At 33.7% G+C, this 17,509-nt stretch overlaps 1 protein-coding gene across 3 annotated transcripts in view; it reads right to left on the minus strand.

Moving 5' to 3' along the window:
* Window positions 1–17,250, minus strand: part of LOC119633084 — a 104,523-nt gene extending 87,273 nt beyond the window's left edge. The window contains exons 1-3 of one of the 3 annotated variants that reach the window (XM_038026302.1): window positions 17,236–17,250; window positions 16,329–17,155; window positions 8,784–9,323 (exon numbers count right to left, since the gene is read on the minus strand). In XM_038026302.1, coding sequence (XP_037882230.1) covers window positions 8,784–8,970 — 187 coding nt within the window. In that variant the 5' untranslated portion in view covers window positions 8,971–9,323; window positions 16,329–17,155; window positions 17,236–17,250. Of the gene's footprint in view, window positions 1–8,783; window positions 9,536–9,557; window positions 10,154–16,328; window positions 17,156–17,235 lie in introns of those variants that run through there. The other 2 variants (XM_038026300.1, XM_038026301.1) reach the window with 2 other exon arrangements.
* Window positions 17,251–17,509: the final 259 nt, after the last annotated feature.

Below are 17,509 nucleotides of genomic sequence, written 5' to 3' on the forward strand. Positions count from 1 at the left end.
TAATTAACGCAGCCCATGGCATTTCGGAGCTAAATAGGCTTTATTATCTGTGGTGACTTGAATAACAATTCAATTATTGGGATTGTATGGATTAGGATACGTATTCGAAGCAGAAATTTACACAACCTCCGCATGTGCCTCTGAATGCTTAAGAAGGTAGTGCAGGAGAGAGCTTATCTGCATATACTCCGACAGTCGGCCCGTTACTAAAGGAGCGAAACATAACATTTAAACTTGCGTGAAACACTGAATGCGGTAGGCAGGTACAATGATGTGCACCTAATATGGGTACCCGGGCATTCGGGTGTTAAAGGCAACGATAGGGACGACTGTCTAGCCATTAGGAGAGCCCGAAGAACCACGTTAAGTCCTGAATTTTCTTTGGCGTACCAAGACCTCATATTGACAGGCTGGTATCGCAATGGACATAGAAGAAATCTAATTTCCGCTGAAAGAAATGTGCGGGACAACGGCGAGCAAAAAGATTCATAAAATCTGCCGATCTGGCGCATATACTACTGCGACCTACGTTTAGTCACGGGCTTCTACAAGGATCATAATTCCAGTACCAGCCGAAAAACATGGGTGCGTCTGATACCGGCTCATTCAGATTTTGCTATAGAGCGAGGGAGATGTTCCATCATATTCAATACGAATATGGGGCCATCTGCAGAATCTGACAGCATGTGCTTGGCGAGCATTCTATAATCCCGCGAGATTTATAAAAGTCTTAAAACTGGACAGCTAGGGGCAGGAGCGAGCACAAAAGACCTTCTACATCGCGGTGCGGCTTGCCCACGCAGTTAATAACAGTAATAATGAATTAGGGTACGTCAATTAACCCTACACGATGCACTGCCCATTCAGCCATATTTCTGAGATCTGAGCGAGATTATATGTCCTGAATTTCTTTAAGCATGATTTCCATCACATGTCATACAACTTTCAGTCGTGTGTTTTTGGACGAAATGTAAACTACAGATAATTTACAAATATAGATTAGAAAAAGCAAAGAGGGCAGAGGTAAGGTGGCATCACATTTTGTTGACACCTGATAGCGATTGAAACTTGCTAATTTTGTAATTGCAATATTTGCGCTTTCTTTGATGCTCACGTCTCGCTATGTCACGAAATACTGTTTACCGGCCAAATTGCGTCCTACACGACAAACTAAGCAAAAGACAATAAAAAACGTTGCCATAAACATGGGCTCCCAACAGTCACCATTCCATTTGGATGTTAACGTTGATGTTGATTTGGAATTCGTCCAGCAACTTATCCCATTATGAGTCTCTTCAAATCGGTTATAATTTCAGTTCATTCACTTTATGGGACTTTAACGTAACCTTCATTCTGCCACTTATAGCTTTTTTTGATGATATCAAGAATTATTTAGTTCCAAAATGTCCGTATATTAATATGACAAGTATAAAGCAGGGAGCAAGGTGTCGTCTTCTGCTGTTAGAATTCCGTCTATTGATTTTCACTTATTATTGAATAAATCGTTGTACACATGTTTTGATCTTCAGCAATTAGTTCCTTATTTTTTTGAATTAAATAAATTTTAAAGAATTAAATATTCATTTTATTCAATATTTCAATTTCAATTCATCTGTGTTACTTTTGAATTTTCTCTTTATTAGACTTTGTTCTTTATAGTATTACTAGTGGTACAAGTGGTGTAAAGAATAGTAGTAGTAGTAGTAGTAGTAGTACATTGCATATATTCGGTTTGTGCAAATGTGTGCAACATCCGAAACAACTTGAGATAGACCCACCTCTTATTGCACCGATCGATTCAGACTCACTTCCTGAATTAATTGCAATTCGTCTGATTGTCCGTCCGTTTCGGTTAAAGGATGAAAGCTATTGAAAATTGTTCAAATCGGACCAGTTTTTCGACCATTTCATCGTCGTTATATGTACGACTCTACGTTGGTGGAGAGTATTTTATGATAATCCGGCGCTCAATTTACTTGCGTCATCTTACTCATACATATTGCATTCTTGTATGCGTAACATTACACGTTCGTAGGTAAACCATATAGGGTGCAATAGAATGTGTACGTAATAAACGAAACTGACTCAATCCCTACATCCGATAATTTATAAACTATCAGATCAGCTTTCCTTAATACTCCTTAGTCTTGGCGAATTCGTATTAAAATTAATTTGTAACTTTTTATCGTATGACTCTTTAATAAACTCAATATGTCTGCTAATATCGTCCGAAAAGCTTTTGCTTTTTGCATCGTTGCAGTGGCACTGTCGTAACTCTTATTCATATCCGATGCGAGTGTATCTCTTTACTAAATGCATGCATCTTTTTTTTTTTCTTTAGTTTTGTTTTCTTCCTCTTATTTTATTATTCACATAAATATGGACTCTTGTTTTTCTTTATTTTGATTTATAAACTTTAAAAGTATAAGTTATAATATTTTAGTTTGAAATTATTTTTAAGTTTATCCTAATTGCTTAATTTGGCGGTTATTCTATTGTAGTTAAAATTCATTGGTAAATAAATAAGTAAAATATTAAAAATAATTGAGATAAGTTTGACACATCTGTGCATTAACAGGAGAATTTTCATAACTTTGCTTCTCAAAGTAAAAAAAAGTTTTAAGTTTAACAAAAGACGAGGATGCAACCAAACCAAACTATGACAAAGTTTATTAGTTTAAAAGCCACCAAGCTTACGCAGCATACGTTGTTTAAAATGATACTAAAACAAGCAAGAATGCTCAATGTGCGCCAGACCGACCATACCAAGGCCTAGATACCCTACATCAAATATACCAATGCATCAGTTTCATGAAAGGCCTCATATAGCAGAGGGTGCAGGCGTCAGTATGGCCTAAATTAATTTACTTATGAAAGAAACTATTATTTTTCGCTAAATTAAACTTTGTCGTCATAGGAGGGTTTGTCTTCGTGAGGTATGTTGCGATCTAAAAAATAGTCTTATGTGATCCAAGTTCCCTAACTTAATTTACTAAGGACCGATTTTCGTGATAAGCTATTAAAAATTAGATATTTTTGGCATATAGGGGCTTATTTTCCATTCCAATCTTTGGATGGGTTGGGATCCAAAGGATAGACCAAACTCCCTAAGTTTAATTTTTTTTATCAAATTATTATTATGAACGAATTTTCATCAAAAGATATTTGTTATCACACAAGAGTTTAGTTTCTTTAGGAACAGTGGTATGGTAAGGAGTTCAAAAAATTGCCACGTCCGATCCAAAGTTTCCACATCAATTCAGATTGCCGAAGTACTATCACTGAGCGATTTTTTTCAAGAAATTTAAAAAATTACAATATATATGTGGGATCGAAAAAATGGTCCGATCGGAACCATATTCAAGAGTCTTCGTTTTTGGGCCAAGATATGTTCGTGTACTAAATTTCATCAAAACGTCTCCAAAATGGCGATCTATAGGTTCAACAGAAAAATACATTGGCAGATATTGGATGGGCAGACAAGCAGTCAAGCTCACAATCATTTTCTGAATCGATCGGCATAATAAAAGTTTATCTCATAACCTGTTGAAAGTTGCACGCATTCCCACAAACTTAATATACTCGGTACCACAAGTGGTGTTGGATATAAAAGTAAGCAAAATTTTAAAGGTGTCGAGAAAAGTTTTTTAACTTAAGACATTGCATTTTACAGAATTTAAAAACAAAAAGATTCTATTGTAATAAATAATTATCCTCAGTAGATCTCTCATAAATTATTTAGGTAGATTTTTAAAAAAATTAAACCTAACGTAGAAAAGTTTACACAATTTAAGCAATCAACACATGTGCATGAAGAAGATTATTTTGTGGAAAGTAAACCAATAAAAGGAAAACTTTTCATTCCTTTTGATAAGAATTATGAGTTTGAGCTATTCTTAGCTATTAAAGCATTGATATGCTTCATCTTCCATACTTTTCCGCCAAGTAAGCATTTTAATCATAAACTTTTGCATTTCGTATTCATAAAATGATTCCAAGACTGTATTACCTATACATAACTTAACATGTAACGGGGGGATGGAATATTATTGTACTATTCCAGCAATTGAAGATAAAGCCATAGCCAACTAACAATTGACGAAAAAGAAACAAAAGAACACAAGCACTTAATCATATTAATATAATATTATATGTTCGCAACGAATAAGAAAATGAAATGCCGAGGAACATGTTCCATTCCAGGAGTAGTAACTCTACCACATTTTTTTTATATAAGGCTCTGTTTCGAAATGAATGTAAAACAAAAAACGAAGCATATTCACTGTGGCAAAGTCTATCATCAAGCCAGAGTTCGATTCATCTGTTGTCAACTGAGTCGAAAGGTGTTAATTGTTTGCGAGGCTTTCAAATCAAAAGAACAAGAATAAACAGAACACTTGAAAACATTATGAGCATAAGTACATATATATGATCTCGTAATGGCCCAACAGAAGATCTTTCTCGGCAATTTTATTTTCTTTTTCAGCAATTCCGAAATGTTAATTTTTTCTTGTGAAAGTACTGTTTTTGGCCTTTACGTAATAGTGTAGATAATCGCGCTGAGGCCTTTGGAAAGTTTGAATATATCGAATATCGTGTAAAAGCAAACCTTGCTTGCTGACAGTGCCACCACCTCATGACAGATGATGGATAGAAGGTGTATTACGACAGCCAAAGCTTAAGAAATCATTATGCAGGACAAGAAAACTAATAATATCGACCATGAAGTCTGTGCTCTACACTAGTGTGCGTCTCCTACGAGGTACAGTCTATTGTGAGTTGTTCCAATTAAACTAAATCGAACACTGTTGAATACTCATACAATTAGCTACAATACGCCAAAAATCATCGTATCATGAGCTCTAAGTGTGAGATCATTTAATAATTATGTATTCTCTTGAAATAAGGGCCGTTTCATACCTACCAATGCCCAATGAGCAGGTACGACAAAATGTTTGCAATAAATCCATAACGATCTCATAACGTCTATATATTCTTGATCAGCATCATATTTTGAATCGATCTAAGAATGTCAGTCTGTCCGTCCCACCATCTATACTAAGCAGATCCATTAAAAGTTCTGCACGCAGCTTTGCATTGAAAATGGAACGAATCGGTCAAAGGACGCGCTTACAAAATTTCTACGTACTTGCTCACAAATAGGCGCAAAAATCAATCATACCTATCCCATATTATAGATATATCATATTTATGTAGTAATATTGATGTTGTTATGTTTCCATATAATATATATATATATAGCGATATATATATAGCGATATAATATACTTATGCCTTATCGGCCGTCACTTTCAGTCTTATGGAGAATATATGTGATGCGCATACAAGATTCGATCATAGCAGAATGTAATTTTCTTACTTGCTTCAGTTTCATAGTTATTATCCCTTCAAGCCGATTAATATTAAATTGGAATATCAAAAAAGGCTTAAATTAAACTTTTGCAACATTGATGATTGCATTAATGCCGCCATTATTAAATAATTAATGCCTTCTAATATAAATCGCTCATTAGAATTTCATTATTTTAACAGAAAGCATAACCAACGCATGCATAACGATATAAAATTATTCACACATCAATTATAAATTTCAAATGGCAGCTTAGCTAAGTGCATTCAGAACAGTAATTACTTATACGTCCTGACAATTCATTACATAATTTATTTTCTGTGAAAAAAAGTAAAAGCGAGAGCTATATTACAGCAAATGCCGACAGAAAATATCTTTCTAATCATAATTATACTCTACACCAGTTGTGGTATAGTGTATACTAAGTTAGTACGGTCGTATGTAACACGCAGAAGGGCTGAAAATAGATCCAGCTTTTATTATACCGATCGATTCGGAATCGTAATCTGAATTGAGCAAAGCCTGTCTGTCCGTCTGATGTGTGTGTATGTAAATTTGTGTACAAGCTACAGGTCGCAATCCTTGAGATATTTTGATGAAATTTTATATAGTGACTCAAGCATTAACGCTATTGAAAATTGTTCGGATCGGTCCACTTTCTCGATTACTCCTCCTCATATGACGGCCTATTCTGAAAAGTCGTTATATGGAAAAAAATTGAAATTTTCAAAATTCCTCGGCAAAAGTGGCTAAGTAGCATTATTTCGATATACTTTGGACCGGCTGTGGCAATTTTTGAACTTCCACTTCTATAATGAAAACTGAAGTTTGTGCATCAAGATGGTATAATATTCAATGCTTCATGATGAAATATTTATAATATAATATATCATATGTAATTTGAGTTAAAAAATTAACTGTACCAAGTTTGGACAATCTCGGCCTATTTTTCGATCCTGTCCTATATAAAGATTAAGCTTGCACTATATCAGTTTCCTTTTTGGGGCCGCTTCCCCTTAAAGACTCCCTTGAAAAATATGTCTTTATATAGAAACATGATCGTGTTCTAGGGTATTTGATGGCCGGCCTTGCCAGACTATAATGTTCTTACTTGCTTCATGTAAACCTTTTTCAGCTGGAAATGTATGCAAACACCATTTTGTGTGTATAAATGTGTTCAAATATTTTAATTACATAATACTCGAGAAATTCGTACACATACTTCTTTATTTAAATTGTGTCGGTTAATTAAATTTCACAACACTTACAGCGACGCAGTTGTCTATTTGTTTAAAAAATTTCTACATATTCCAGGAAAAGATTTCTACAGAAATGTATCATGATTTGAATGTGATGAATAACTTGCTCGTCACGCGTATTTACTTTTGCGAAACATATATATATTTTTGTTGTTGTCATTTTGCTGTCATTTGTTTGCCTTTTGTTAGTAATCTGCCCCACAAAAAAAAAAAAAAAAAAAGTTTCGTTTAAAAACTTTCCTAATTGCGTGAGTATGTGTATGTTCTCTTAAAGGTCGTACTAATTTAATTATACGGTTTAGTTTTAAGATTGTGTTGAATGCTTTTAATAACAAGTCTTAATATTTACACAAGTTTTCTATTTACTAACATCTCCGCTGGCAAAGACAGCTCCTTACGTTAATCTCTACGAAGAGATTTTATTGTAGAAATACGTTCCCACTTAGACGAGACTTGTATTATATTGTTTAATGTTCTAAGATATAAATAAGACAAGATATGTTTGAGTTGCACATGGGTTCGTGCTTTACAATCCAACAACAATATACAAATGGGTGAACAATTGGTTTCCAAGCAGCCGTTGGCTCAGCTGCGTGGCTTATATTTGCTTTTTTCTTTTCTTTTTCATCTAACATTTTTCTTTCGTTTTGCATACATTTTGTCTGTATATGCTTTGGTACTATAAATGCGTTTATTTATTATTTAAAGTGTTTCGATATACTTTTATGCGTTATGGTTATGTTTGCCATAAAAGATGTTTTCCAAATTTTTCTTTTTGTTTTTATGCAAATTTTTCTCATGTTTTCTCGGAAACGCTAAGGAATTGTAAGAAATGTATTCAATAGTTCATTAATCATAACATTAACAAATAAATTCTCGGTAATTATGAGAATATAATTAAATTAAGAGATGATATGCAATTTAAAAGTAGTTAAGAAGACTGACTGACTTCTTCCTTTGCAACAGTCATATAGTAGAGCATTAGAGCGCTTCTAAATACAAACATAACGGTTTAGTGTAATCAACGACCAAATATTTTCTTTTTACACCCTTGGGCGGATCTATACAAGACTCAGAAAGACTTGAGGTAAACCTACTGATGAATTGAAGCTTGTCTGTCCGTATGTGCGAGCAGCTTTTTTGGGCAGTCAGTGATATGTAACACATTTTAAAAGTAGGTGCGGTGCGCAGGCGTCTTTTGGCTTAAGGAAAGCTACTCAAAATGGTTCGGATTGAATCATTTTTTCGACCACTTCCCATGTAAAGCTTTCTTTTGAAAAGTTGATGTACGAATAAGTGTAGGATTGTTTAGGGTATATAGTGATGGGCCGTGATCCACTATACTGTTGACATTTGTTTTATAATTTTTTTATATCTGTTATCAAAATACTGCAGAGCGAGAGAGAGAGATAGAAGTTTTGTAGTAAAGCCGTAATATTTTTTGAAAGATTTGTTATTATTTATTATTACTAGTATTATAATTAATTTAGCCAGAGAAATAAATTCAAAGACAGAAAGAAGCCTTAAAGCACTAGCATCTGAGGCTATCGGCTTAAGAAGCAATTAGTTAAATTCAGCTCTTTTCGTAAATACTAAATAAGGAGTGAAATTGAAGACAGCGAGCAGTTATCACATTTATAAAAGAACTCTGTTTTTACATCTGTCTTTATATCGGCCTATTTATTTCTTCAAGCATTTTCCGGGAATATAAATGTGTATCGGATGCACCACAATGTGTACAATAGACCCGCCTATATTCAGAAGCACTTTCTAAATCAATATAAACTTGCTTGTCCGTCTGTCCTTCGTGTTTGCTTTGGTTAAACTAGAGGTCGCAATTTTTGATGTGTTTTGATGAAATTTGATAGACTGACGTGCTTTGGGCCAAAAACCACTTTTCGAGCAATTCCCTCATAAAGTCTTACAAAGCATTATGTGAATAATTAGGTAAGATACTTAATGGCGGGACGTTTGCCTTTAGAGCGTTTTTACTTGTGTTAAAATTAAGCTAAGTCTTGTACTCATTTCAAACTGAAACAACAGACGACGAGAAGAACAGACTTGAAAGAGTATTATATGTTAAGTAAGATAATAAGATATTTATTTTTACAACAATAAATAAAAAATAATTATATTATATATATTTTACTTACCTATCAAAAATAATATCAAATGTATTATACACCAAATATTCTGTAGATTGGGTAAAGGTGAAGCGGAATATTTGTTCTGATGAAAATGGTTTGGCGGTTGCTTTTGATTATGTTGATACTGATGTTGATGTTGATGTTGATGTTGATGCTGGTGCTGATAATGGGGGCAGCAGTGTTCAAAACTCATGATTTCTCTCTGTGACCTTTGGCGGTTTCGTTTGCTCTTAAATCATGGAATGCTTAATAAAATTTTAACTTTAACAGACAAGCAACAAAACATACACAAACATTTCCATTTCACTTGTTGTTTAAAGGTAAAGCAAAGGTTAAACATTTAATTGTAAGGTGAATCGGTTATAGGAGAAATCTTATTTACTTTTTTTCTTTTTTGCTGTGGTTGCACAAAAATTTCCATTAATTTTCTCTATTTTACTACGGATCACGTTTACACACTTTGCTATTATTATTATTATTATTATTATTATTACGTTTTTCTTTGCTTTTGGCTTTTTGTTTTAGTCTCTTTACGTTTTACGTTCACTTGAAAGAAGAGATCAAAACCAATAAATTTCACCCAAGTAACAATTAATCACTTTTTCCGAGCGCTTTGTTAACGAATACTAAGTAAACTTAGCGTACAGCTGTCCAGGTAGGGAGGGTTATAAAATGCAAGAGTGGCTCGTTACACTTGGACTTAAGTAAATAAGCGTTTAAAATGTGTTAAGGTTATAAACACACACACACACACACACACACATACACACACACACATACCTAGAATAACAAGCAAGTGCCCGCACTACGATACTTGACGAAGCGTAAAAAAGGTTCTTGTTGTTAAATGGCGCTACAGTACCAACACAAGGGTTTGCGCTCATAAATTTTGTACACAATATTATCCATGGCTAAGATTAATTTCACTAGCGAACGCGTTCAATGAAAGCAGCTAGGGTTACACGATGAGTCTCATGCTGCGCTGCTTAAGTCCTGCTGAAAATATCTCAATTTCTCTTGGAATGCATAAATGTGTGTAAGCAATTCATCATTGAAATACTGCGGAATAGTTAGCACACGCGTAATTATTGCCGTTATTCGATATGCCAGCCGACTGTCATTAGTTTATAACTGCATTTCTTCCAATTCTCCTCCTATTCTCTGCCTTTTTGTATAGTGATGTAGAGCGGTTAAATAACACTCACATAAAATGCAAACACTATGTCTACGTACGTATATATACAAAAGATATACAATTTGTATGGTACGCGATGCTTGGTTTTGATTACACAAACATTCATACGCTCATACACTCATACAACCATTAAGCATTAGCTATTGGCGATGACACATTAGCGTCACACAAACATAACATACATAGATAGCGACACACATATATATATATATATATATATATATATATATTCTCGCACATTCAAATCGATATATCTAGCAAATCTCTGAAATTTCAGCTGAAATATTTATAGCTTTCGAGTCAGTCAAACGTTTTATGCAATTAATCGTTATGAGCGGAAACCCCACGCACGCACACATAAATACACACTCACATCAATGTTTCGTGTTCATAGTTAGGAACATAAATAACTTTTACATGTATGGCAAAGTTGAGCCTATGGAAGGACTTTTTTTTTTTTTTTCATATATATATAAACGAAATTGTTTACGAATACAAAACACAAAAATTTAAAGAGCGATTTCCATTTATTAGTTTCGTTATAATTGTTCAACAACAACTCTTACGATGCGTCATACTACGTTTTATTATGAAAGCTATTCATAAATATTAAATTAAAAATTAAAAATTTAAAATTTCTGCGAATCGCATTTTCAAAATGAAAGCCAAAAAGCTATTAAACGAAAAAAAATTAAAGATTTCTTTTACGGAGAACTGTGTCTTAAACAAATAGTGAATATTGTTGTTGTATTGATATCCCTTTATCACGTTTAGCTTGCAATTTATGTCTTGGCGTCAACGTCTGAAAAAGAGGCCCGAGTTCGACCCCTTGGCCCTGCACTTGGTGCCCAGTTGATATGAAGGAAAAAATCTTACACTTTGACGTCTATAAATGTCTGTCAGTTTCTTAGATGCTTACGTGTTAGTACAACATTCTGCTATCCAATGGTATATTGAGAGAAATCCATTTCTAACTCTGACCCCAATGTATTCGATTTCTTGTTATGCATTAACTCACATACAGCGTACGTGTAAATAAAAATATATCATCGCATTTATTCGCTCATAACATTTTGTTAATATTTTTACGGAATATTAACGTTTACCTCCTTTCTGGTTTATGACCGTTAAATGCAATGCATTACGTTGCTGGAGGATTTGTAACACATAAAAGTATGCACTTGGCACCTCGTAAAAGAAATATTCTCTTATTATGTGGAACAAATAGGGGAATTAATTTAGCTATCTCTGTCTCTGCGTCTGTTGGCTTTACAACTTTACAAACTTTTCTTGCAAACTTTCAGGAATGAGTTAAAAAGCAAAAATTGAGCAGAAAACCTATTTTTGTGTACCTCTTAGTTAGATAATGAGATAAAATTTATTTCAGGCAATGAAGAGTGCTTCGAAATATATCAAAAGGCGATTAACCAATTACAAAAAAAAAAAGGAAATTATATAAGGTCATCGCCTTTCCTTTTTTTGTATCTCAATTGCCCAAAAACTGAAATTTCGATACTTTGTACAATCTTTATCATTTGGGAAAGCTTAGTTAGTCAACGAAAAGTTTTCGACTTTTTCCATTACATATTATCAATGTATTGGTTGTGCTTTAGCGAGCAAAAACCTAGCCCCCTTTATATCCCATAGTGGGAGCATATTCCTTTCTTTCTTTGCAAGAGCCAGGTGGAAGCGCCAGAGATGCGAAAACATCTATATACTCCTCCGTCCGCATCAAACTCTGAATCGATTTGTCCGCCTATTCACTTATCTGTGTATGTAAGATCTGTGATAGCAACAATTTAGAAATCGAATCCAAATTTAGTATTTTAAGTGGCTCGGCTATAGAAGACAATGCCTATGATGCAATACAAAACTGGCTAACCTACAGTTTACAAAAAGGCGAAAAATCAGCCACGCCCATTCAATATTGCATGGAAGTTTAGCTATTTTTTTTTTCTTGGGTGGGCATAAAATATTTAACTGAATACAATTTTCTCGCTCGTTTTGCTTGCTTGCGTGGCTGTTGCTTCAAGCTTTTCCTGCTGATTGCTCTGTTTGTTGTGAAGAGCCTTAGCTGGCCACTGGCCTCGTCTACCCAAACAAATCACGCCTTTTTGGTTTTATTATCAATGCTAGCCGTTCGATTATTCGTCTTTTAATACATGACAGGCATTGATTGTCGATCACACGTCAAGATTCAATGGCATCATACTTTAAAATAACTCCGAAAAGTAATGCTTGACTTGTGTGGTGTTTTTTTTTTTCTTTTTTTGGGCGCAAAACTAAATCTACTCAAAACCCGACAAAACTCTTTTACCTATACCGTAATGAAGTATTTTACACTGTTGCGTAAGGCTTAAAGATCGCACTTTCCGATGGGAAAGCTACAGTTTTAGTTAACATCACACAGTGTTCATTGTTTCTCTTGGAAAACGGCGAGAAGCTGTTCATCAACACAATGGTTTTGGATATTGCTACAAGTAAAAGCATATTGTGTTAACCAACTGCACTCAATTGATTGCAATGCCTACAGCGAATGATGGATGAGTAAGCTATAGGCGAGATAGATGTCGGCCTTCGTTCAATTCGAATCAAAGGTGAATCGAAATGCGTAAGTTTTGCATTGTTTTCAAACGGCTAAAAAGGAAAGCAGTGTTCATCTATTTGAGTGTCAATTGGGACGAAAAATCGCCTAATGGATTGAAAGGATTACTTCGCAAGCAAAGGGACCAAAGCAAGTGATTAAAACCTTTAACGTGAAGCTTTAAAAAAACAAAAGATTTTTTGCATCGATAAGAAATTTAAACACCAAGCTCGGAATCGAACGGAATATGCACTTTACACATTCCTGTAATTCATAGCACTTTGCAACCGATTGTTTGACTGTATTTTCTATAAATCCATTAAAGGTGGGTGTGAGATAAAGGTCAAATTTTATTAAAAAGGGATGATTTTCATTTCAACTCCTTTCAAAGTCGTTCTGCTTCTCGCTTTTTCATCAACACATGGAGAATAAAAAAAATAAAAATTTCTTAGAATCGTAGAGAAAATTCCACAATGATAGAAAAATGTCATAGTCAGCGAGTTCTCATGACGCGAAGTTTCGCATAAACAATTGAAAAAGTTTTTTTAACGAAAATGTAATCGCATCTGCAAAGAATTTCAATTAGAATGCACGCGTGACTTTATTTTAAAGTCCTGCTATTCGATCTCCTTTATCCTCTATCTGCATGCTATTACTAAATGCTACTCAACAGCCTCTTAAACTACGGACATGAGAGTTTGATATGCTTTAGCCAAAGTCGTACTTTTACCCTTCATCCCCTTATAATGCATTATTAAAAACGGGCAGACTGTACATAAAAAAGTAAGTGAAAAAGAATTGGATTTTTACTGAGAGAGTAAAAAGAGCTAAGAAAAAATTGTATGAACCTGAAGACAAGTCGTAGATATCTCAAACAATGGGGAGGTTATGTCTTGCGAATAAGTTAATCCCAAAGGATTTTCCTAACACAGTAAGGGAGAGGTAGTAGGGGTTACAACGTTTGTGGGCTGCATAGTCTGTCTGTTTGTGTGATGGCTTTTTAAAATTGTACACATCAGTATCAATCAATGGGTCTCATTGAACTGTACATACCTGAAGACATAGCTTTTTTAAACTTTGAATAATGAAGGATTCCAGTTTCTTTTCTTTTTTTCAATTTAATCAATCATTTAGAGGACGTCCCTTAGTTGCGTAACGCGTTGATGGTGTGAAAGAAGTAAGGAAAGAGAAAGGAAGAAAGAAAGAAATAGAAAGGTGATGCCCACAGCCTAGTGGATGTGAGTCCTATTGAAAAGGGTTATGCATTTACCGACCAAAGTAAACTGCACCGCATTGAGATTTGAACCCGCGGAAACTTTGCAGATTACATGGCTTTTCTTGCTCAAGGCTAGCGTATGTGTTACAATATCCAGTAGCAATCGTTCGAATAGTTGAATGATCGTTAGTCCGAGCAATTTTTCGATTTTTATGACTTAGATCATCTGGAAAGAATAATTGCTGTCTGTCCATAGAATTCATATGCCCTGAAAGAGGTGAACAAAATGTGCAGCCGTCCCCAAACGGTACTTTAAAGAAAATATTTTTTTATGATTCGCTATTGTTCATCCAAGATCGAGGTTTTCTTGTTAGTTTCAGTGGACTAAGAGTTTTCGGGCCATCCCTACAAGCAATCTCGTACGACTTTCAGTTGTTGGTGATATTTAATTTTTCTTTCCTTTTCTTGGACATGGTCCACGAACACTCTTTCACTTGGCGTTATAGGCTTCCGCAAGCGGACGTAGTCAGATCGATTCAACATCTTCAGCAAAAATAAATTTTTGCGATTCGACTTACTTTATGCATGCTTTATGGCTTGCCGGAATTTTGAATGTGTTAACAGAGTTGAAAAAAATTGTGTACATCCTCTCTCCGGCAACAGATGTAAAAATGCAATTGAACGCTTGCTTATACTTGCTTATATTAAAATTAGACCAATAGTTATTTTTATGCAAAATGTATTTTTAAAAAGAAATCCTTACGGATGGCTGTACGTATTTTTTTAATCTAACAAGCGATGAAATTGTATACAATTTCACATAAAGCATCTATTGGTTTGAAAATGTATTGTAAGAGATTTTGTAGCTGCGTATTTGCAAAGCAGATAAGTGACATTAAGTTGAATATGAATGCGTTGAAGTTTATTTTTTTTTGTTTTTCAATCATGCAACGCTGACGGAAAGCATAAGTGAACTGACACACATGACTAATACGATTTAAGATCTTAATGTGATTAAGTTGACACTGTTTATATCTAAGGACCATTAATAAGTTTTTCATAGAAAGAAAAAAAAAGCAACTTATTCTTTTCACGGGATGCAATTAGAAAATATAGTCCCTTTACTTTAAGCATATGCTGCAACAGATTTTTTATTTTTTAATTAAAAAAACGACATCATTTTTGAGACTCTAAACTTTTGAGGTAGGGACTTAATATGCGGACTCTTCTAAATTCAACTTCTTTGGAAAATTTTCATGTAAAGCAAAAATTTGGCAATGACGAGTATACTCGTTACACACAGATTGTGTGTAATATGAAATTAGGTTGCATTGAAATAATTTGACAAAAAGACATACACACATTCTCGAATACATTACTGTGGTAAATACACATTCATAATGATAAAATTTGATGAGCGAATCCGACAAGGATGGAGGGACGAACCATCATTACGTATATATTGATCATAACACGGAATTTTTCGTTTTTTTTAAGCCATAAGGAAATCGTACAAGGATGGATGGAGAGGCCATCTTGAGGCTTATATTCGTCGCAAACATTTATTCATACGAAGACTTTGGAAATAAAGCAGCACATACACACACACTCTATGAATGAATACTCGAAAAATCATATTTTCATTTTCAAATTTTTTTCTGGTAAGGAAAGAGCAAGAGGGCCGATGATGATAGTTTCTTAATTAGAGGGACTTTGGAAGTAAAGCGCGCAGCAATGAATAATCAAAATATCATATTTTCATTTTCAATTTGTGTTTCCGATATTCAAAGAGAAGCTTTTAAATGTTTTTTAACTTCATAGGTGCAATTAGAACTTATATACTTGATATATGAACAGTCTGTCTAGCTGATAGTTAATTATGGAATTTTGGAAAGTTAACGTTACTTATATGGATTGCAAAGGGCTTGACAGGTATAAAATAGAATGTTCCTATATGGAGCTTTTAAGATTTTTACAGAATAATTTCAAACTTTTTAATAGATTTAGAAAACTTGTAAGGAGAAGGGGAGGCATTAAGATACGCGCTTACGTGGTTTTTCAAAAATGTATTTACAAGTTCAATATCATCAATTGAGTTCAAAGATTTTATTTATTTATTTAATTTAATTACAAATTTTCAGCCGATATAACAATAACTCTGAGCTAAACCACACAACAAATTGGGAAAAGGGGAGCAAAGTGATAAATACATTGCTCTTGAGATCAAAAGCCAAGCAAAGACAACCTAATGGAAGAATTCTACAGATTCCAGTATTGTACAAAAAATTCAAACTGGATCAAAACATATTACAGAGTAGTAAGGATGCTAACGACGTATCCTTAAAATATGCATAGAATCTAATGACGGATCAAACACATAAAGATTAGCATTATACATCAAGCATAGTGTCCTGACAAGGCTCTAAAGCTGAAGAAGATAAGAGATTGAAATGAAACGATGCACAGTTGCCGTAAAGAAACTTTACATTCGATTACTGTCACTTGAAATGTTTTCCTCTTCTTGTGTTGATTATTTAAACATAAGCTGATCCTTACCTACTTTAGTTCTGAGTACAATGAAATATAGAAATTTATTAAAATATTTCTAACGTTTCACAGCAATTAAGTTGCAACTTAAATAAGATAGATATGAACTGAAGAGCTGGCAAACGGCGGGTCTTCCTCATTTGCCAGATGTTACGAGTCACAGGAAAGTAAGTTCACATCTCTACTCCTTTTAACGAGCTAACTATGCCGCCCTCTTTAGCGATATGCGTCATCGTAATGAGAGGACTTGACAAAATGATAAAAATATCTTCTGGTGTAGATTATTACGCATTACGGGTGGGCGTCACGCACAGCTAACTGATTAGAAAGGGATAATAAAAAGTATTTATTATAAAAAATTAAACTTTGCATTTCAACTGGGTACACCCTTTGTTATAATATTTTACATTTTGTTTTTTATTTCTGTGTTTCAGCTCCATTTACATAATAGATTTTCTCTTTTATAACAATTTTGCAAATTTATCATTATATTTAAAGTTTGTTTTTGTTTTTTCTCTTTATCGATTATGTTGTATACGTTGTTGGTTGTAACATTATTATATTTTATTAATTATAATAGAATATTATAGCACATAATTTCCCACAAAAAGTTCTTTGAATTTATTATAGAATTTATTGTAATTAATAGTATTGTTTGGTTTGGCAACCATTTGTGTTGTCAGGTGTCCATTACATGTAACACTTGGCTCATATGTTTGCACGTATGTGTATTACAAATTCATTCTGTGTTTTACACAATTAATGTCAGACATTATATCAAATTAATTAAAGAGGTAAACCACATTTTCCAAGTCTTGTGTGGTGAACATATTGTACTGCATAGAAGGAACACGCATATAACTTGTTCGTATATACATATATATATATATATATATATATATATATATATAATTACCGTATATCATAAAATAATATAATTTTTATTTTTTTTTTTTTTGTTAAAAAATTTTTTTTTTGTTTTAATGTTTTTAAAAAATTTTCCTTATTTTGGTTTTTTTTTTTTAAATTTTTTATTTTTTTCTGTTTATTTCGTTACACAAAATCAAAATCCGATAAAGAACCAATTTGTAGAAGAAAAACACATACACGTGAGAATTGGTTTTACTGTAGGGACGTGCGTATCATTAGAATTACAATGAGCAACTAGCAAAAAAACATTTACTTCGTTT

Source organism: Glossina fuscipes, unplaced genomic scaffold, assembly GCF_014805625.2.
Source record: "Glossina fuscipes isolate IAEA_lab_2018 unplaced genomic scaffold, Yale_Gfus_2 2, whole genome shotgun sequence".
NCBI classification, from domain to species: domain Eukaryota; kingdom Metazoa; phylum Arthropoda; class Insecta; order Diptera; family Glossinidae; genus Glossina; species Glossina fuscipes.